We start from the raw sequence: 22,683 nt of genomic DNA, 5'->3' as shown, positions 1-22,683 counted from the left end.
TCGCCATTTCCTGGTTGCTAAAATTATAGTAGTTCACCTCATTTCAGTTTATGTAGAAAATCATTGTACCATGCAAACCGCTGTGAAATATATTTTCAATAACCAAAGATATTGTATTTTCAACTGTTTGAAGCTGGTGTACAAAACCGAATGCAAAAGTCGCAAAAACAAAACTTAAGAACGGGAAGCATAGAAATAGCGCGCGTAGATCTTGCTTCTTAGACTTGCTTTCAATAAGAATGACAGCTCTATAACTCACTATAGTCGGGTCACCCAAAAAGTTTTGGGGGCACTAAACTACTTCCATATCTACAGTGCCTTCAGAAAGTATTCATACCCCTTGACTTATTCCACATTTTGTTGTGTTACAGCCTGAATTCAAAATGGATTCAATTGATTTTACACACAATACCCCACAAACGTACCTGGCGCCGACGAAGATGGCGGCCTCTTTGCTGTATTTTGTTTTTTTTATGTATTATTTTTTACATTATTAGCTCAGAAAGTGAATCATTACATACAGCCAAGAAAAACTATTGGATATCAGAGCGGCGGTAACTCACCAGCATTACGATCAGGAATACGACTTTCCCGAAGCAGATCCTTTGTTTGATCTCCTCAGGGCAACTGAACTGATTCCAGCGGCTGACCCAAAACATCGCCAGGCGGAGGAGAGGCACTCGGAGCGGCCTGCTGGTTCGAATTAGGAGGTGCGCACACCACCCACCGCTTCCAAGTATTCTACTCGCTAATCTTCAATCTCTGGTTAACAAAGTTGACGAACTACGGGCAAAAATGTCTTTCCAGAGAGACATCCAGGCCTGTAACATACTCTGTTTCACGGAAACATGGCTCTCTTGGGATATTCTGTCGGAATCGGTCCAGCCAGATTGGTTCTCAGTTCATCGCGCAGACAGGAATAAATATCTCTCCGGGAAGCAGAAGGGCGGAGGTGTGCGTTTCATGATTAATGACTCATGGTGTAATTGTAGTAACATAGAGGAACTCGAGTCCTTCTGTTCACCCGACCTAGAATTTCTCACAATCAAATGCCGACCGTATTATCTCCCAAGAGAATTCTCTTCGGTTATAGTCACGGCCGTGTATATCACCCCTCAAGCCGATACCACGACGGCCCTCAAAGAACTTCACTGGACCTCATGCAAACTGGAAACCACATATCCTGAGGCTGCATTTATTGTAGCCGGGGATTTTAACAAAGCAAATTTGAGGACTAGGCTGCCGAAGTTCTATCAACATATCGACTGTTGTACTCGCTCTCCTAAAATCCTCGAACATTGCTATTCAAACTTCCGGGATGGTTATAAGGCCCTCCCCCGCCCTCCTTTCTGCAAATCTGACCACGACTCAATTTTGCTTCTCCCTTCCTATAGGCAGAAACTCGAACAGGAAGTACCTGTGCTAAGGACTATTCAACGCTGGTCTGACCAATCGGAATCCACGCTTCAAGATTGTTTTGATCACGCGGACTGGGATATGTTCCGGGTAGCTTCCGAAAATAATTTCGACATATACACTGAAACGGTGACAGAGTTTATCAGGAAGTGTATAGGTGATGTTGTGTCCACTGTGACTATTAAAACCTACCCTAACCAGAAACCGTGGATAGACGGCAGCATTCGCGCAAATCTGAAAGCGCGAACCACCGCATTCAACCATGGCAAGGTGACTGGGAATATGGCAGAATACAAACAGTGTAGTTACTCACTCCGCAAGGCAATTAAACTGGCAAAACATCAGTATAGAGACAAAGTGGAGTCGCAATTCAACGGCTCAGACCCGAGACGTATGTGGCAGGGTCTACAGACAATCACGGACTACAAAAAGAAAACCAGCCACATCGCCGACACCGACGTCTCGCTTCCAGACAAGCTAAACACCTTCTTCGCCCGCTTTGAGGATAACACAGTGCCATTGATGAGGCCCACTACCAAGGACTCCATGGCCGACGTAATTAAGACATTTAAGCATGTTAACCCCCGCAAGGCTGCCGGCCAAGACGTCTTCCCTAGCCGCGTCCTCAGAGCATGCGCAGACCAGCTGGCTGGTGTGTTCATGGACATATTCAATCTCTCCCTTTACCAGTCTGCTGTTCCCACATGCTTCAAGATGGCCACCATTGTTCCTGTACCCAAGAAAGCAAAGGTAACTGAACTAAATGACTATCGGCCTGTAGCACTCACCTCTGTCATCATGAAGTGCTTTGAGAGTCAAGGATCATATCACCTCTATCTTACTTGTCACCCTAGACCCACTTCAATTTGCTTACTTCCCCAATAGATCCACAGACGATGCAATTGCCATCACACTGCACACTGCCCTATCCCATCTGGACAAGAGGAATACCTATGTAAGCATGCTGTTCATTGACTATAGCTCAGCATTCAACACCATAGTACCCTCCAAGCTCATCATTAAGCTTGAGGCCCTGGGTCTGAACCCCGCCCTGTGCAACTGGGTCCTGGACTTCCTGACGGGCCGCCCCCAGGTGGTGAAGGTTGGAAACAACATCTCCACTTCGCTGATCCTCAACACTGGGGCCCCACAAGGGTGCGTGCTCAGACCCTCCTGTACTCCCTGTTTACCCATGACTGCGTGGCCAAGCACGCCTCCAACTCAATCATCAAGTTTGCAGACGACACAACAGTAGTAGGATTGACTACCAACAATGACGAGACCGCCTACAGGGAGGAGGTGAGGGCTCTGGGAGTGTGGTGCCAGGAAAATAACCTCTCACTCAACATCAACAAAACAAAGCAGATGATCGTGGACTTCAGGAAACAGCAGAGGGTGCACCCCCCTATCCACATCGACGGGACCGCAGTGGAGAAGGTGGAAAGCTTCAAGTTCCTTGGCGTACACATCACCAACAAATTTAAATGGTCCACCCACGCAGACAGTGTGTCCACAGGCGCAACAGAGCCTCTTCAACCTCAGGAGGCTGAAGAAATTTGGCTTATCACCTAAAACCCTCACAAACTTTTACAGATGCACAATTGAGAGCATCCTTTCGGGCTGTATCACCGCCTGGTACGGCAACTGCACCGCCCACAACCGCAGGGCTCTCCAGAGGGTGGTGCGGTCTGCCGAACGCATTACCGGGGACAAACTACCCGCCCTCCAAGACACATACAGCACCCGATGTCACAGGAATGCCAAAAAGATCATCAAGGACATCAACCACCCGAGCCACTGCCTGTTCACCCCGCTATCATCCAGAAGGCGAGGTCAGTACAGGTGCATCAAAGCTGGGACCGAGAGAATGAAAAACAGCTTCTATCTCAAGGCCATCAGACTGTTAAATAGCCATCACTAGCACATTAGAGGCTGCTGCTGCCTATTGAAATCACTGGCCACTTTAAGAAATTGATCACTAGTCACTTTAATAATGTTTACATATCTTGCACTATTCATCTCATATGTATATACTGCATTCTATTCTATAATATTATTCTGTATCTTAGTCCATGCCGCTCTGTCATTGCTTGTCCATATCTGTATATATTCTTAAATCCCATTCCTTACTTTTTTGGGTAAATGTTAGATATTACTGCACTGTCGGAGCTAGAAACACAAGCATTTCGCTAAACCCGCTCTAACATCTGCTAAACACGTGTATATGACAAATACAATTTGATTTGATTTGATTTGACAAAGTGAAAACATGTTTTTACCATTTTTTAAAAAATGTATTGAAAATTAAATACATAAAAATCGAATTTACATAAGTATTCACACCCCTGAGTCAATACATGTTAGAATCACCTTTGGCAGCGATTACAGTGGTGAGTCTTTCTGGGTAAGTCTTTAAGAGCTTTGCACACATGGATTGTACAATATTTGCACATAATTTCTTGTTTAATTCTTCAAGCTCTGTCAAGTTGGACAGCTATTTTCAAATCTTGCCATAGATTTTCAAACCGATTTAAGTCAAAACTAACTTATTGCAAACAGGATGCATGTTTTGGAATATATTTATTCTGTACAGGGTTCCTTCTTTTCACTCTTTCATTTAGGTTAGTATTGTGGAGTAACTACAATGTTATTTATCCATCCTCAGTTTTCTCGTATCACAGCCATTAAACTCTGTAACTGTTTTAAAGTCACCATTGGCCTCATAGTGAAATCCCTGAGCGGTTTCCTTCCTCTCCGGCAACTGAGTTAGGAACGACACCTGTATCTTTGTATTGACTGAATGTATTGATACACCATCCAAAGTGTAATTAATAACTTCACCATGCTCAAAGGGATATTCAATGTCTGTTTAGTTTTTTTTACACATCTACCAATAGGTGTCCATTCTTTGTGGGGCATTGCTAAACCTCCTCGGTTTCTGTGTTTGAAATTCACTGCTCGACTGAGGGACCTTAGGCTTGCCATAACATAGGGGTTGAATACTTATTGACTCAAGACATTTCAGCTATTAATTTTTATTGATTTGTAAAAATTTCTAAAAACATAATTCCACTTTGACATTATGGGGTATTGTGTGTTGGCCAGTGACACAAATCTCAATTTAATCAATTTTAAATTCACAGTGTAACACAACAAAGTGTCAAGGGATGTGAATACTTTCTGAAGGCACTGTACTTACATTCATTTTTTTAACTGGTACCTAGCTACCTTCAGACAAGTAAGTCTTGGGAGGTTTGTGGGCATCCTAAAGCAGAAGATGTACTGACATGTACACTACCGTTCAAAAGTTTGGGGTCACTTAGAAATGTCCTGGTTTTCGAAAGATAAGCAATTTTTTTGTCCATTAAAATAATATCAAATTGATCAGAAATACAGTGTAGACATTGTTAATGTTGTAAATGGCTATTGTAGCTGGAAACGGCTGATATTTAATGGAATATTTACATAGGCGTACAGAGGCCCATTATCAGCAACCAACAGTCCTGTGTTCCAATGGCACGTTGTGTTTGCTAATCCAAGTTTATCATATTAAAAGGCTAATTGATCATTAGAAAACCCTTTTGCAATTACGTTAACACAGCTGAAAACTGTTGTGCTGATTAAAGAAGCAATAAAACTGGCCTTCTTGAGATTAGTTGAGTCCCTGGAGCATCAGCAATTGTGTGTTCGATTACAGAATCAAAATGGCCAGAAACAAATAACTTTCTTCTGAAACTCATCAGTCTATTCTTGTTCTGAGAAATGAAGTGTCACGCTCTGGCTCCGGGACTGTGTATTTTGAGCCAGGGTGTGTTCATTTGGTTGTGTTTGGTATTGGTTGTGTTGTATTTGGTTGTGTTTCCTTGTTTGGTCGTGTGACTCCCAATCAGTGGTAACGAGTGTCAGCTGTCGGCTCGTTATCTCTGATTGGGAGCCATATTTAAACTGTCAGTGTTCACCTTAGTGTTGTGGGTTTTTGTTCCGTATCAGTCATTGTAACTGAGGACTTCACGATTCGTCATTGTTTGTTGTTTTGTATTGAGTACTTTAATTTAATAAAGTCATGTTCGTATCGCACGCTGCGCCTTGGTCCACTCACCTAGTAGACGTTCGTGACAGAAAAACCCACCGTACCAGGACCAAGCAGCGTGTCCAGGAGCCAAGGGTCTGGACATGGGAGGAGATTTTGGATGGTAAAGGGTCTTGGACTTGGGAGGAAATCCTGGAGGGGATGGATCGCCGGCCATGGAGTAAAACAGTGGAGAGGCGACTGAGAGAGGAGCAACGGCGTCAGCAGGGCCATCGTCGGAAGGACGAGAGGCAACCCCAAAAAGTTTTTTGGGGGGGGCACATGGCTTGGGCGGCTGGGCAGCAGGAGGCTGCCACAGGGAGACGTGGAGAGAAGGCTACCGGATTACGGGAGCCATTGGCGAGTAGAGGGAGGGAAGTAGTTGAGGCACGGCGTGAAAGACTGAGGTGTGTTACCAGTCCGGTCCGGCCCGTTCCTGATCCCCGGTTAAGGCCAGTGGTGTGTGTTCCCAGTACGGACCGGCCTGTTCCTACTCCACGCACCAAGCCCACGGTGTGCGTCGCCAGCCCAGCCCGGCCTGTTCCTGCTCCATGCACAAAGCCTACGGTGTGCGTCGCCAGCCCAGCCCGGCCTGTTCCTGCTCCACGCACAAAGCCTACGGTGTGCGTCGCCAGCCCAGCCCGGCCTGTCCCTGCTCCACGCACAAAGCCTACGGTGTGCGTCGCCAGCCCAGCCCGGCCTGTCCCTGCTCTACGCACAAAGCCTATGGTGTGCGTCACCAGCCCAGCCCGGCCTGTCCCTGCTCCACGCACAAAGCCTACGGTGTGCGTCGCCAGCCCAGCCCGGCCTGTCCCTGCTCTACGCACAAAGCCTACGGTGTGCGTCGTCGGCCTGGTCCAGCCCGTTCCTGCTACTCGCACCAAGCCAAGGGTGCGAGTCGTCAGCCTGGTCCAGCCCGTCCCTGCTCCACGCACTAGGTCCACGGTGTGCGTCGCCGGCCCAACCCGGCCTGTTCCTGCCACTCGCACCAAGCCAAGGGTGCGAGTCGTCAGCCGGATTCAGCCTGTTCCTGCCACTCGCACCAAGTCAAGGGTGCGAGTCGTCAGCCGGATTCAGCCCATTCCTGCTACTCGCACCAAGTCAAGGGTGCGAGTCGTCAGCCGGATTCAGCCCATTCCTGCTACTCGCACCAAGCCAAGGGTGCGAGTCGTCAGCCGGATTCAGCCCATTCCTGCTACTCGCACCAAGCCAGGGATGCGAGTCTTCAGCCTGGTGAGGCCTGTTCCGGCTCCACGCACCATGCAAAGGGTGCGTATCGTCTGCCAGGTCCGGTCCATTCCTGCCTCACGCGCCAAGCCAGGGGGTGCGCGTCGGCAGTCCTGATCCAGCTAACTGGGTCAGATCGGACTGGGGGCACTACGGGGGGATTGTAGTAGGGTGGTGGTCAAGCCCGGAGCCGGAGCCGCCTCCGAGGAGCAACACCCACCCAGCCCTCCCCTATTTGGGGTGTAGGCGCGGTCGGAGTCCGCGCCTTTAGGGGGGGGTACTGTCACGCTCTGGCTCCGGGACTGTGTATTTTGAGCCAGGGTGTGTTCATTTGGTTGTGTTTGGTATTGGTTGTGTTGTATTTGGTTGTGTTTCCTTGTTTGGTCGTGTGACTCCCAATCAGTGGTAACGAGTGTCAGCTGTCGGCTCGTTATCTCTGATTGGGAGCCATATTTAAACTGTCAGTGTTCACCTTAGTGTTGTGGGTTTTTGTTCCGTATCAGTCATTGTAACTGAGGACTTCACGATTCGTCATTGTTTGTTGTTTTGTATTGAGTACTTTAATTTAATAAAGTCATGTTCGTATCGCACGCTGCGCCTTGGTCCACTCACCTAGTAGACGTTCGTGACATGAAGGCTATTCCATGCGAGAAATTGCCAAGAAACTGAAGATCTCGTACAACGCTGTGTACTACTCCCTTCACAGAACAGCACAAACTGGCTCTAACCAGAATAGAAAGAGGATTGGGAGGCCCCGGTGCACAACTGAGCAAGAGGACAAATACATTAGAATGTCTAGTTTGAGAAACAGATGCCTCACAGGTCCTCAACTGGCAGCTTCATTAAATAGTACCCACAAAACACCAGTCTCAACGTCAACAGTGAAGGGGCGACTCCGGGATGCTGACCTTCTAGGCAGAGTTGCAAAGAAAAAGCCATATCTCAGACTGGCCAATAAAAAGAAAAGATTAAGATGGGAAAAATAACACAGACACTGGACAGAGGAAGATTGGAAAAAAGTGTTATGGACAGACGAATCGAAGTTTGAGGTGTTCGGATCACAAAGAAGAACATTTGTGAGATGCAGACCAAATGAAAATATGCTGGAGGAGTGCTTGATGCCATCTGTCAAGCATGGTGGAGGCAATGTGATGGTCTGGGGGTGCTTTGGTGGTGGTAAAGTGGGAGATTTGTACAGGGTAAAAGGGATCTTGAAGAAGGAAGGCTATCACTCCATTTTGTAACGCCATGCCATACCCTGTGGACGGCGCTTGATTGGAGCCAATTTCCTCCTACAACAGGGCAATGACCCAAAGCACAGCTCCAAACTATGCAATAACTATTTAGGGAAGAAGAAGTCAGCTGGTATTTTGTCTATAATGGAGTAGCCAGCACAGTCACCGGATCTCAACCGCATTGAGCTGTTGTGGGAGCAGCTTGACCGTATGGTATGTAAGAAGTGCCCATCAAGCCAATCCAACTTGTGGGAGGTGGTTCAGGAAGCATGGGGTGAAATCTCTTCAGATTACCTCAACAAATTGACAACTAGAATGCCAAAGGTCTGCAAGGCTGTAATTGCTGCAAGTGGAGGATTCTTTGACGAAAGCAAAGTTTGAAGGACACAATTATTATTTATATTAAAAATCATTATTTCTAACCTTGTCAATGACTACATTTCCTATGTATTTTGCTATATTTCCTATTCAAACTCATTTCATGTATGTTTTCATGGAAAACAAGGACATTTCTAAGTGACCCCAAACTTTTGAACGGTAGTGTACGTGTTCGTGAGAGTTACCTTTCCATTGAAGGATCATATTAGTGTTTTTTAGCCCAAACTGTTTGGATGCTACAGAAAGAAATTGGCAGATCGGCGGTACCGACTTCAGACGAGTCCTGTGACGCTTGTGAGGGTCGTAGAGCAAAACGGTGAACATCATTGTGTTCGTGAGTGTCTCATCTTTCGTCCGATCATAGAGTGGTCATTATTATTAGTTTCTAGGTCAAACCGTTCGGACGCTACAGACGTTTTAGTGAGAAGACCGATTTTCGGGATGTCTCATGGTCTCATGACAAACACCGCTGTAGCTCAGCCACCTTCCACCACAGATGCGGAAGGCTGCCAATTGCTGGAGGCGGTGGATTGAACAGACGTTTATTTATTTATTTATTTATTATTATTATGCTAATTTGATTTCCGCTAATTTGATTTTCCTGGTACAGACATCAACTCAAGGGGGTTATTAACTGGACGTCAGTAGGATGATAGGAGATGGGTATCTATTGGTTCTATCTAGGCCTATATCTAATGCCTTTTATGTTATATTACATTTGCAGGTGTCTACTCCATGTCTGTAAAGCACAGATCCATCAAGCACTATAAAATCTATCGCCTGGAGAACAGCTGGTACTATATCTCTCCTCGTCTGACTTTCCAGTGCCTGGAAGAGATGGTCAACCACTACTCTGGTGAGTCCATGACAGAGACAGACACACACACTAAAACTAAGCTGAAGAGATGGTCAACCACTACTCTGTGGGGTCCAACACAGAGACAGACACACACTGAAAATAACCTGAAGGTATGGTCAACCCCTTCTCTAGTGATTCCAACAACGAGACAGACACACACACTGAAAATAACCTCAAGCATTTTTAAATAGCTTTGTTCTTATCAGATTCTAGCCATCTTTCCACTGTGCGTTGCCTAGCTCTGAGAGTACATACACTAAGAACAAAACAGGAAGTAATGGTGTTGTTGATGATGACCATTTGAACATATTTGTGCTGAGACTAGGTCTTTCATATCGACTGTCACATTAATGTTTTATTTTGATTTATTTTCTCAAACAATAACAACCATACAAAACAAAAGACAATAAACAAACACACACACATTTCTCACAATCACACTCCCCCTCATCCTTCAACTTTCCTGTACTTGTAGCACTCTATGCCATATGGCCTCAAATTGCACTGTTTTATTTTTCTCCGTAGCCCACACCTTTTCAATATTTCAATATTAATACATTTGATTCATCCACTGTCGTAGTGATGGAGGATCATTCCATTTCCAGTTTTTGAGTAGAATGTTTTTCAAAATCATTGACGAGTAAAGCATGGTCCAGCCCATTGCTTATCTCACTACACCCCAATATGCCATGTCTTGAAATATGCAGATAGACGGATTAAAAATAAGTTTACATTGTAATACGTCTTCCAGACTTTATAGCATTCCCAGAAAGCATGGATTATTGAGTCATTATTCGTTTTACACTTAAGACATGACTCTGCCAATGTGCTGTAGAATTTTTTTGTTTTGTATTTTGTATAATACATTCTATACATTCGTTTATACTGGATTAAGAGTACATTTTCATTAACTGTAATTTCGTTAGTTATGTTCCAACACTCCCTCCATCTTGTGCCTATATCCGTTATTTTAAAGTCTTTTTTTCTAAGAAATTGTCAGTTAGATAGGTAATATATACAAAACCTTGCAGAAAGCCTATCATATAAGGATCCTGTTCTGAGTCAAATAGGATTCCCTCAACATTGCTCTGATGTCCAAAGATTTCAGGTCGAAAAATCATGACATAAACTTTTTTGAAAATGTCTACGTATTTGAAAATGTCTACATTGGTCAATCCGAAATGGAATAAATAAAAATCCTATTACCAAGTCATTTACGGTTTCTATGCCTTTAGTTTTCCACTTTTCCGATTTATTAGTGATATCTAAGGATTGTTTTCAGGGAGTGATATTGGTTCTTGTAGAATTGTTTCATTTTCTCCCATATTGTTATAGTGTTCTTAACTACGAAGTTGTTAATGTTCTTAGCTTTATACTTTGAAAATAGACTCATAAAAATATTCTGAGGATGAGCATGCACATCTTCAATATGTACCCATTGTTCCTCTTTAGTCCATTTAACAATATGTTTCAAGTAAAAGCTGTTACAGGGTTGGGTCGCAGTTCACGAGGGCGATGGCTTTTCTTGTCCCAGCCGGAGACGCTGGCCATGAGGGACGACCCCATTGTCCCCAATGCCCTGATGGCTGCCCCAGTTTAATGGGGAATTGATAGGCTGGTCAGAGCAGCGCTATGGCGGGAGCCCGATCCGGGCGGAGGTCCATCGGGGAGGATGTGCGTACCCAAGACTGCGTGTTCGCGACTGCTTCAGTGAGCGCATGCGTCTGACCTCACCAGCCATCCGGAAAGCACCAGGATTTTGGAGTTCCTGCGTAGGAGGTTCTGGTGGCCATCTGCTGAGGGGGATACGCACGCCTTCGTGGCTGCTTGCCCAGTGTGCGCACGCACGAAGAGCTCACGTCATCCCACGGCAGGGCTGCTCCGACCCCAGCCTATCCCCAAGCGCCCCTATTCCCTGAGCAAGAGAAGGAGGTGGCGGTCCCGTCGGGCCATTGCGTGGTCCGGCAAGTCAATCCAGTGACCTACCGCCTGCAACTTCCCCCCACCATGCGGATGCATCCCATGTTCCATATGTCCCTCCTCTAGCCCGTCGCCACCTGTCCCCTGGCTCCCCCTCCTCGTCCTGTTACCCCGCTGCGCCTCGTCGGAGGGCAGCCAGCTTTTACGGTGGACAGGATCCTGGACTGCCGGCGGGTGGGGAGGGGTCTCCTATTTCTGGTGGACTGGGAGGGTTATGGGCCAGTGGAGCAGTCCGGGGTGCCCAGGAGGGATCGCCGTGCAGAGCCAGGTGGGCACCTGCCCAGCCCCGGCAGCCGGCGGAGCGGAAGCCGCGGCAGCGGCATCTTCAGTCTCGCCTGCGACATCACAGGAACCCCGACTACCACCTCCGGAGAGGTACAACGGACGTCCAGAGGGCTGCAGGGAATTCCTCACCCAGTGTTCCCTGATGTTCAGCCTGCAACCCTCCTCCTTCCCAACGGAGCAGGGCCGGGTGGCCTACATTATCACTCTGTTGACAGGTCGGACCCTTTCCTGTGTGATTGTGTTTTCCAGTCAGAGTTAGTATTTCGTATTGTTTGTTGTCAGCCTGTTTTTTGGAGACATTTACATTTACATTTTAGTCATTTAGCAGTCGCTCTTATCCAGAGCGATTTACAGTTAGTGAGTGCATACATTATTTTTTATTTGATTTTTCATACTGAAACCCGGTGGGAAACGAACCCACAACCCATGCTCTACCAACTGAGCTACATGCCTGCCGGCCATTCCCTCCCCTACCCTGGACGACGGAGAACAAGTATTTGGGGAGAACAAGTATTTGATACACTGCCGATTTTGCAGGTTTTCCTACTTACAAAGCATGTAGAGGTCTGTAATTTGTATCATAGGTACACTTCAACTGTGAGAGACGGAATCTAAAACAAAAATCCAGAAAATCACATTGTATGATTTTTAAGTAATTAATTTGCATTTTATTGCATGACATAAGTATTTGATACATCAGAAAAGCAGAACTTAATATTTGGTACAGAAACCTTAGTTTGCAATTACAGAGATCATATGTTTCCTGTAGGTCTTGACCAGGTTTGCACACACTGCAGCAGGGATTTTGGCCCACTCCTCCATACAGACCTTCTCCAGATCCTTCAGGTTTTGGGGCTGTCGCTGGGCAATACGGACTTTCAGCTCCCTCCAAAGATTTTCTATTGGGTTCAGGTCTGGAGACTGGCTAGGCCACTCCAGGACCTTGAGATGCTTCTTACGGAGCCACTCCTTAGTTGCCCTGGCTGTGTGTTTCGGGTCGTTGTCATGCTGGAAGACCCAGCCACGACCCATCTTCAATGCTCTTACTGAGGGAAGGAGGTTGTTGGCCAAGATCTCGCGATACATGGCCCCATCCATCCTCCCCTAAATACGGTGCAGTTGTCCTGTCCCCTTTGCAGAAAAGCATCCCCAAAGAATGATGTTTCCGCCTCCATGCTTCATGGTTGGGATGGTGTTCTTGGGGTTGTACTCATCCTTCTTCTTCCTCCAAACACGGCGAGTGGAGTTTAGACCAAAAGCTCTATTTTTTTCTCATCAGACCACATGACCTTCTCCCATTCCTCCTCTGGATCATCCAGATGGTCATTGGCAAACTTCAGACGGGCCTGGACATGCACTGGCTTGAGCAGGGGGACCTTGCGTGCGCTGCAGGATTTTAATCCATGACGGCGTAGTGTGTTACTAATGGTTTTCTTTGAGACTGTGGTCCCAGCTCTCTTCAGGTCATTGACCAGGTCCTGCCGTGTAGTTCTGGGCTGATCCCTCACCTTCCTCATGATCATTGATGCCCCACGAGGTGAGATCTTGCATGGAGCCCCAGACCGAGGGTGATTGACCGTCATCTTGAACTTCTTCCATTTTCTAATAATTGCGCCAACAGTTGTTGCCTTCTCACCAAGCTGCTTGCCTATTGTCCTGTAGCCCATCCCAGCCTTGTGCAGGTCTACAATTTTAGCCCTGATGTCCTTACACAGCTCTCTGGTATTGGCCATTGTGGAGAGGTTGGAGTCTGTTTGATTGAGTGTGTGGACAGGTGTCTTTTATACAGGTAACGAGTTCAAACAGGTGCAGTTAATACAGGTAATTAGTGGAGAACAGGAGGGCTTCTTAAAGAAAAACTAACAGGTCTGTGAGAGACGGAATTCTTACTGGTTGGTAGGTGATCAAATACTTAAGTCATGCAATAAAATGCAAATTAATTACTTAAAAATCATACAATGTGTTTTTCTGGATTTTTGTTTTAGATTCCGTCTCTCACAGTTGAAGTGTACCTATGATAAAAATTACAGACCTCTACATGCTTTGTAAGTAGTGAAACCTGCAAAATCGGCAGTGTATCAAATACTTGTTCTCCCCACTGTATGTGCTCCTCATTTGTTTTCATGTTTTAGTCCGTTGTTTTGTATCCTGGCTTTTGGACCATCAGTAAAGATCCTTCTTTCACCATCCTTGCCTACTGCCTACTGTCTATCCTGCACCGCACCTGGGTCACACCTCACACCAACCCTTACAAAGAGTTGATACAATTCCAAGTCTGAAAGGTTAAAAGCAGCCTTAGACTTAGAAAGATGTAAAACTTTCCTTTTTATTCTATGAGTTTAATTTGCCCATATAAAGTATATTATGGTACTGTGCTGAGTATACTTGTTTTAAAGAATGTCTTCGGTGGGGTAATTGGTATTACCGATAATAAATATTGAGTTTTCAATATTGGTCAGGTACAATTGAAGACGGAAGTTTACATACACTTAGGTTGGAGTCATTAAAACTCATTTTTCAACCAATCCACACATTTCTTGTTAACAAACTATAGTTTTGGCAAGTCGGTTAGGACATCTACTTTGTGCATGACACAAGTAATTTTTCCAACAATTGTTTACAGACAGATTATTTCACTTATAATTCACTGTATCACAATTCCAGTGGGTCAGAAGTTTACATACACTAAGTTGACTGTGCCTTTAAAAAGATTGGAAAATTCCAGAAAGTTATGTCATGGCTTTAGAAGCTTCTGATAGGCTAATTGACATAATTTGAGTCAATTGGAGGTGTACCTGTGGATGTATTTCAAGGCCTATCTTCAAACTCAGTGCCTCTTTGCTTGACATCATGGGAAAATCAAAAGAAATCAGCCAAGACCTCAGAAAAAGAAATGTAGACCTCCACAAGTCTGGTTCATCCTTGGGAGCAATTTCCAAACACCTGAAGGTACCACGTTCACCTGTACAAACAATAGTAAGCAAGTATAAACACCATGGGACCACGCAGCCGTCATACCGCTCAGGAAGGAGACGCGTTCTGTCTCCTAGAGATGAACGTACTTTGGTGCGAAAAGTGCAAATCAATCCCAGAAAAGCAGCAAAGGACCTTGTGAAGATGCTGGAGGAAACAGGTACAAAAGTATCTATATCCACAGTAAAACGAGTCCTATATCGACATAACCTGAAAGGCCGCTCAGCAAGGAAGAATCCACTGCTCCAAAACCGCCATAAAAAAGACAGACTACGGTTTGCAACTGCACATGGGGACAAAGATCATACTTTTTGGAGAAATGTCCTCTGCTCTGATTAAACAAAAATAGAACTGTTTGGCCAAAATGACCATCGTTTTGTTTGGAGGAAAAAAATGCTTGCAAGCCGAAGAATGCCAACCTAACCGTGAAGCACGGGGGTAGCAGCATCATGTTGTGGGGGTGCTTTGCTGCAGGTGGGACTGGTGCACTTCACAAAATAGATGGCATCATGAGGAAGGAAAATTATGTGGATATATTGAAGCAACATCTCAAGACATCAGTCAGGAAGTTAAAGCTTGGTCGGAAATGGGTCTTCCAAATGGACAATGACCCAAAGCATACTTCCAAAGTTGTGGCAAAATGGCTTAAGGACAACAAAGTCAAGGTATTGGAGTGGCCATCACAAAGCCCTGACCTCAATTCTATAGAACATTTGTGGGCAGAACTGAGAAAGCGTGTGTGAGCAAGAGGCCTACAGATCTGACTCAGTTACACCAGCTCTGTCAGGAGGAATGGGCTTGTGGAAGGCTACCCGAAATGTTTGACCTAAGTTAAACAATTTAAAGGCAATGCTAGCAAATACTAATTGAGCGTATGTAAACTTCTGACCCACTGGGAATGTGATGAAAGAAATAAAAGCTGAAATAAATAATTATCTCTACTATTATTCTGACATGTCACATTCTTAAATAAAGTGGTGATCCTAACTGACCTAAGACAGGGCATTTTTACTAGGATTAAATGTCAGGAATTGTGACAAACTGAGTTTAAATGTATTTGGCTAAGGTGTATGTAAACTTCCGACTTCAACTGTATATCAGGAGACGGTCAGCAAATACGTTTAGTTTATATTCATGTTTATCAATACTGATACCTGTTACATTTGGGTCCTGTCTAATTCTTTCTGCAAGTGGTTCAATTGCCAGAACATGTAAGAACATGTAGGCTGAGCAAACATTTAACAGAGGATACACAAAAAACATAAAGCAAGTACTTCCTTGTACTTTGAGGCGCTATGCCTTTTTAGTGCTTTTAAGTGGCAGTCTTTCTCCAATGTATGTACAATGACATAATCCACAGATTTTTGGTACATTAGGGGAGGAGTAGGAGCCTAACCTAGAGTCGATTTCCGCGGCATAATAACAAAATCCCCATACAAATTCATCAATTTATGCTAGAGATATCCGTTTGTTTGCATTGGATGTGTCTCAATCCACCACATCCGCCGATATATTTTTTTAATAATGTTTTTATTTCTGGGGGTAGATCAGCTTAATATTGCAGATAGATTGTAACTTCTATCAATGTAATTGTCTTAGGGTAAATTAGTGAACAACAATGCCCAGGCCTCTACTTCCAGCCAATACTTACTATCTACAGAGCTAGAGCGATGTTTGTCAGACCATGAGACACTAATATGACCCCTCTGTGGAAAGGTGAGACTCCCACGAACACGCACATGTCGGCTGTGCGCTCTAGGATGCCACAGGCCTCACAAGACTCGTCTGAAGGTCCCCCGATACCAGTTTAAAGAATGAATGGTCCATCTTCAATTTCTCAGAGATAATTTCCCTCACTTTGTCCTCAGACTCTGTCCAGGTCTCGTGGAGATTCTGCAATTCCGTCCACAACCATGTTGTTACGCCTTGATTGTCCCTCGAGATAGTCTTATTTATCTGTCATTGTTATCAATGATTCGCAGACAGAACTGATGTCCTCTCTCAATTACTTACAGATTACTGTAATCTTGCCGTTCTCCTGTTTCAACTCATCGATCTGACCCTGGAAGAACTGCAAACTGTTCTTTATGTCCTGGACCTCTCTGGTCAGGTCGTACATTCTTTTATTAGTCGAATCCACCAGTATTTGGACAAAGCACTTGAAGCTATTTTATTGTTGTTGTAACAACTGCTTGTAGAACTCTTTTTGTTTGTTTAAAAGATCCTTCACGTGTGATAGAGAGACACCACTGTACTCGACAATAGTACTCCCGCCGGCTTTGGTCTTTGTCATGGTAGCTAGCAATGTAGGTTACGCTGTTACTCCTCGCAGTTCCAGACAGGGCAGGTCACAGCGAAGATTGAAAACAACAAACAGCAGGGATCAAGACATCCACAAACCCGGAACAATCCGCGGGCCCAGCCACAATGGCTAACCACGTCACAGGCTGCATTCAAGCCCTCAAGAAAACCCAGCTAGCTTGATATGCTGCTAGCTAGCAGCTAGGCTAGCTGCAACGCCAAATAGCTCCTCAGACTCGTCCTTGGTCGGCAGGATCACTGGACAGAGACTAGCAATCCCAGCAACTGATGCCAACTGTGTCGCGGGATCCAAACTAAAAAGTTAGCTAGCTACAAATAACTTCCCAAAACACTTTCAAAACAACAAACTTTTCAAAACAACAAATCCAAGCTCTTCCTCGTTGTGTTGTGACAAGGTAGGATTGGTATACATAAGATAGCCCTATTTGGTAAAAGACCAAGTCCATATTATGGCAAGAACAGCTCAAATAAGCAAAGAGAAAAGACAGTCCATCATTACTTTAAGACATGAAGGTCAGTCAATATGGAACATTTCAAGAACTTTGAAAGTTTCTTAATGTGCAGTCGCAAAAACCATCAAGCGTCATGATGAAACTGGCTCGCATGAGATACTACCACAGGGAAGGAAGACTATATTATAAGACCCAGAGTTACCTCTGCTGCAGAGGATAAGTTAATTAGACTTAACTGCTCCTCAGATTGCATCCCAAATAAATGCTTCACAGAGTTCAAGTAACAGATACATCTCAACATCAACTGTTCAGAGGAGACTGTGTGAATCAGGCCTTCATGGTCGAATTGATGCAAAGAAACCACTTCCAAAGGACACCAATAATAAGAAGAGACCTGCTTGGGCCAAGAAACACGAGGATTGGACATTAGACCGGTGGAAATCTGTCCTTTGGTCTGATGAGTCCAAATTTGAGATTTTTGGTTCCAATCCCCATGTCTTTGTGGGACGCAGAGTAGGTGAAGGATTATCTCCGCATGTGTGGTTCCCACCGTGAAGTATGGAAGAGGAGGTGTGATGGTGTGGGGGTGCTTTGCTGGTGACACTGTCTGTGATTTATTTAGAATTCAAGGCACACTTAACCAGCATGGCTACCACAGCATTCTGCAGCGATACGCCATCCCATCTGATTTGTGCTTAGTGGGACTATCATTTGTTTTTCAACAGTTACTAAAGTTTGTTACTTTGTTTCCAGAAGGCTAATTTTGTTGTCTTGTTTGTTCTTGTGCATGCCTCATATGTGCATGTCTGACGATAGACTCTACTTTCTTTTCAACAAATCTACTTTCTTAACAACAGATTGTAGCAGTTTGTTTGTTCCAGTGTGCATTGAGAGCATTTTAGCTATCTTTTCCTGGATATCCTTTAGCTATTCATTACTCTCGTTTGCATCTCCAAGTTGCTCCTTGTCTTTTGCTCTGGGGGAAGCCATGGCTTGTTGGATTTGTGTCGCTGCGCCACTTTACCAACTGATTAGTTCGGAGATAGATAGGAGGGGTGGAGCGGAGTTGAAGGGTGGAACTAAAAATAACAAAAACAAGATAACTAATGTAAAATATACTGTGTCCGTAAAATGTATATAGGTTCAGAACATTTGTGAAACATCACAGCACAGTTGAAAAATATATGGCAAATAGAAATGGTCTTCAGAGATAGATGGGAGGGGTTGAGGGTAGCTGAAGGATGGGACTAAAAACAAACTAATGTACAATATTCTGTGTCCGTAAAATGTATATAGTATGTATAAACTGGAAGTAGAAGCCTAAGTGTTGTTGTCCATTAGTTTACTCCAATTAGTGGAGGAGTGGTAGAGTTAGGGGAAAATAATAAATAAAAATAATGATTGGTTTGCTGTTGTTCCTAACTAACTCGCTCTCTCCCAGTTGCTTGGGGATATATTGATCTATCGATTTTAGAGGCTTAATTTAAACTTTGTTGGCTGTCTTTTACATATACAGTGCTATGAAAAAGTATTTGCCCCCTTTCTAATTTTCTCTACTTTTGCATATTTATGATACTGAATGTTATCAGATCTTCAACCAAAACCTAATATTAGATAAAGGGAACATAAGTGGACAAATAACACAACAATTACATATTTATTTCATTTATTTCATAAACAAAGTTATGCAACACCCAATTCCCCTGTGTGAAAAAGTAATTGCCCCCTTACACTCAATAACTGGTTGTGCCACCTTTAGCTGCAATGACTCCAACCAAATGCTTCCTGTAGTTGTTGATCAGTCTCTCACGTCGCTGTGGAGGAATTTTGGCCCACTCTTCCATGCAGAAGTGCTTTAACTCAGTGACGTGTGGGTTTTCAAGCATGAACTGCTCGTTTCAAGTCCTGCCACAACATCTCAATTGGGATTAGGTCTGGACTTTGACTAGGCCATTCCAAAACTTCCAATTTGTTGGTTTTAGCAATTTTCATGTAGATTGTGTGTTTTGGATCATTGTCTTGCTGCATGACCCAGCTGCGCTTCAGCTTCAGCTCACAGACGGCTGGTCTGACATTCTCCTGTAGAATTCTCTGATACAGAGCAGAATTAATGGTTCATTCTATTAAGGCAAGAGGTCCAGGTCCTGAGGCAGCAAAGCATCCCCAAACCATCACACCACCACCACCATGCTTGACCTTTGGTATGATGTTCTTACTGTGGAATGCAGAGTTTGGTTTTTGCCAGGCATTACTGGAACCATGTTGTCCAAAAAGTTATACTTTTGAATCATCTGTCCATAGAACGTTCTTTCAAGAGTCTTGATGATCATCCAGGTGCTTTTTGGCAAACTTGAGTCAACTTTTTGGACGAGATGGGTCCCATTGATTCACACAGTCTCCTCTGAACAGTTGATGTTGAGATGTGTCTGTGACTTGAACTCTGTGAAGCATTTATTTGGGCTGCAATTTCTGATAACTCCAATGAATTTATCCTCTGCAGCAGAGGTAACTGGGTCTTCCATTCCTGTGGCGGTCCTCATGAGAGCCAGTTTCATCATAGCGCTTGATGGTTTTTGGTACTGCACTTGAAAAAACGTTCAAAGTTCTTGAAATGTTCCGATTGACTGACCTTCATGTCTTAAAGTAATGATGGACTGTCATTTCTCTTTGCTTATTTGAGCTGTTCTTGACATAATATGGACTTGGTCTTTTACCAAATAGGGCTATCTTCTGTATACCTCCCTATACATTGTCACAACACAACTGATTGGCTCAAACACATTTAGAAGGAGAGAAATTCCACAAATTAACTTTTAAGAAGGCACACCTGTTAATTTAAATGCATTCCAGGTGACTACCTCATACAGCTGGTTTAGAGAATGCCAAGAGTGTGCAAAGCTGTCATCAAGGCAAAGGGTGGCTATTTGAAGAATCTCAAATATAAAATATATTTTGATTTGTTTAACACTTTTTTGGTTACTACATGATTCCATATGTGTTATTTCATAGTTTTGATGTCTTCACTATTATTCTACAATGTAAAAAAAAGTCAAAATAAAGAAAAACCTTTGAATGAGTAGGTGTGTCCAAACTTTTGACTGGTAGTGTATGTGCATTTGTATATGTCTGTGTCTAACACAGTCCTTTTCTGATCTGTAGACTCTGCAGATGGACTGTGTTGTGTTCTCACTGGCCCGTGTCTGTCTGGGACTTTCAGCCCCCTCGACATCACCTCTCAGCCACCCCCTGTAGTGATGCGACACAACAACTTTGACTGGAAGAAAGTAGACAGGTACAGACCCATTCGTTGTAGCTTTCTTATCTCTGCAATCAAATTGTAGTCCTGCTTTTTGGCCAATGGAAAACTTGGCTTGTGGGAAAACTGGGAAGATGTGACTCTGCATCCTGAATCCTGATGATTGGCTCAAACATGTTCTAATCACCCCTGTCTCTATATTTATGAACCAATCAACAGGAAAGATCTGATCAGCGCAGGGGCTGCCCAGGGACAGCAGAACAGGGATGCCATGGTGAGTTACGGTGTCAGAAACAGCATGGCCTCTTACCTCTCTCTGGCCGGGGATCAGGACCCAGGACAGCAGAAGAAGAACCGTAAGCAGAAGAGCAAATCTGTCTGCGTGATACCCGACCACAGCCTCAGCCATTTGCACCTGGATGAGGACTATGAGACGTAGTGGCCTGGGTGGTGCAACACTTAGTTCTGCGGACCCCAGCACACATATATAGCCTAGGCTAGTGGTTCCCTTCAGTCAGTCAACTTCGGTACAACATACTATGGGGAGTCACACTCTCGCTACTTCGGTTGAAGGATATACAATCACGCCTGAGAAGGCCAATGAAATCCGCACCTCGCTGGAAGTCCTGCCTTCCACAGGTGATAAACGTGGGGCTCGGATTCATTCTTTCAATTATTCCATTCTTCACCTTGGTGTGAACAGGAACGATTCACGCTACTAAAAGAAACAATTGGAAAACGAGACTATCAACCTGTGCGCTCTGTCACCGGTTACGGGAGGGTACTCGAAGAAAGAGGGTGGCCAGGTTTGGTGGGTACCCCCCGCCACCTGTGTCTGCCTCGGTCAAGCACCGCTTACCTCTCTTCCCAGACTTGTTGAGGAAGGGTTCGGTCCCACATTTACATTTTAGTCATTTAGCAGACGCTCTTATCCAGAGTTAGCTAGTGCATACATTTTTTCATACTGGCCCCCCATGGGAAATGAACCCACAACCCTGGCGTTGCAAGCGCCATGCTCTACCAACTGAGCTACACCTCGGTGTTCCGGTCCTACGTGGACTTTCGAGACCGGGCTAGCTAAATGAGTGCTGCATAGCGTGCTAGCCAGTGGAGGCTGCTGAGGGGAGGATGGCTCATAATAATGTTTGGAACGGAGCAAATGGAATGGCATCAAAGTATGTGTTTGATGTATTTGACACTATTCTACTTATGCCGCTCCAGCCATTACCACGAGCCCGTCCTCCCCAATTAAGGTGCCACCAACCTCCTGTGGTACTAGTCAGGTTGGCTAATTCGCCGAGAGGAGCTAGCTATTACTAGCTATTCCTGTCACCCCACGGTGAAGTTCCTGGGGTAGCTCTCTTGTTCAGTATACATACCGTTAAGTTGCTTGGTGATTCTAAACAGACTACGCTGCTATCAAAGCCTGGCTAGCTAGCCTGGCTTAGGATAAAAAGCCTCCTGGCTAACGTTGGCTATCATGCTTAACTTCTGGTGAGTGAAACTTACTAGCTTTTCCCCGGCATTGTGGCAACCCCATTCCTATTTTCAATTCCTGGAGTTGGAGGGAGTGGAGGAAGAGGGGTTTGCGTGCACCTCCGATGAGGAAGCAGCCCCCCTAGCACTTGGTTGGGGTAACCACCCGAGCGAGGGGCCTTGGCACGGATCTGAATGACCAGTGTGCCCCTCCACAAAAACATTACCGTGACAACAGTGCCCCCACTTTTGGCTAAACGGGGTACTACCTAAGCCATTGCCAGAGCCCCCTGTGCCCTTAGGGGCCGGGCTTCATGCAGGCTATATAGTTTCATGGAACCACAACGTATATTGGAAACTTGTTCATGTTTGATGCTGTCCCCTCTGTTACCCCACATTCCACAGTGTTCACGGGGTTCAAGGGGAATATCAATCTCCCCAGGGTGAGAGTGATAAGTTGGGTCTCTGTCCACAAGGAGGCACCCCTCCCCGATAGGTGGCTCATTACTAAGATTCATTGCTGATTCCTGCCTGTAGCTCTATGAGGTGTCTAGTAGAGGTGCAGATATTTTATCCAGGTGGGACCCTCTCTCTCAGGAGTGGAGGCTACACCCCTGGGTGGTCTCCCTAATATGGGAAATGTTCGGCAGTGCCGACGTAGATCTTTAAGCATCATGAGAAAACGAGCAGGCGTCTATTTTTCTCGATGAGGGACCCAAGTGCCCTGTTGGGAACGGGCGCTCTGGCGCACCAGT

General features: G+C 45.0%; 1 protein-coding gene across 2 annotated transcripts in view; it reads left to right on the top strand.

The window, feature by feature from the left end:
* The window catches only part of LOC121571814 (src-like-adapter), a 28,065-nt gene extending 6,643 nt beyond the window's left edge, over positions 1–21,422 (top strand). For both annotated transcript variants that reach the window (XM_045222029.1, XM_045222028.1), the window contains exons 6-8: positions 9,050–9,181; positions 20,356–20,488; positions 20,672–21,422. In XM_045222029.1, coding sequence (XP_045077964.1) covers positions 9,050–9,181; positions 20,356–20,488; positions 20,672–20,891 — 485 coding nt within the window. In that variant the 3' untranslated portion in view covers positions 20,892–21,422. The remainder of the gene's footprint in view (positions 1–9,049; positions 9,182–20,355; positions 20,489–20,671) is intronic.
* Positions 21,423–22,683: the final 1,261 nt, after the last annotated feature.

Source organism: Coregonus clupeaformis, chromosome 8, assembly GCF_020615455.1.
Source record: "Coregonus clupeaformis isolate EN_2021a chromosome 8, ASM2061545v1, whole genome shotgun sequence".
Taxonomy (NCBI): domain Eukaryota; kingdom Metazoa; phylum Chordata; class Actinopteri; order Salmoniformes; family Salmonidae; genus Coregonus; species Coregonus clupeaformis.
Note: the sequence above shows the minus strand (reverse complement) of the source record. Positions and strands in the feature narration are given on the sequence as shown.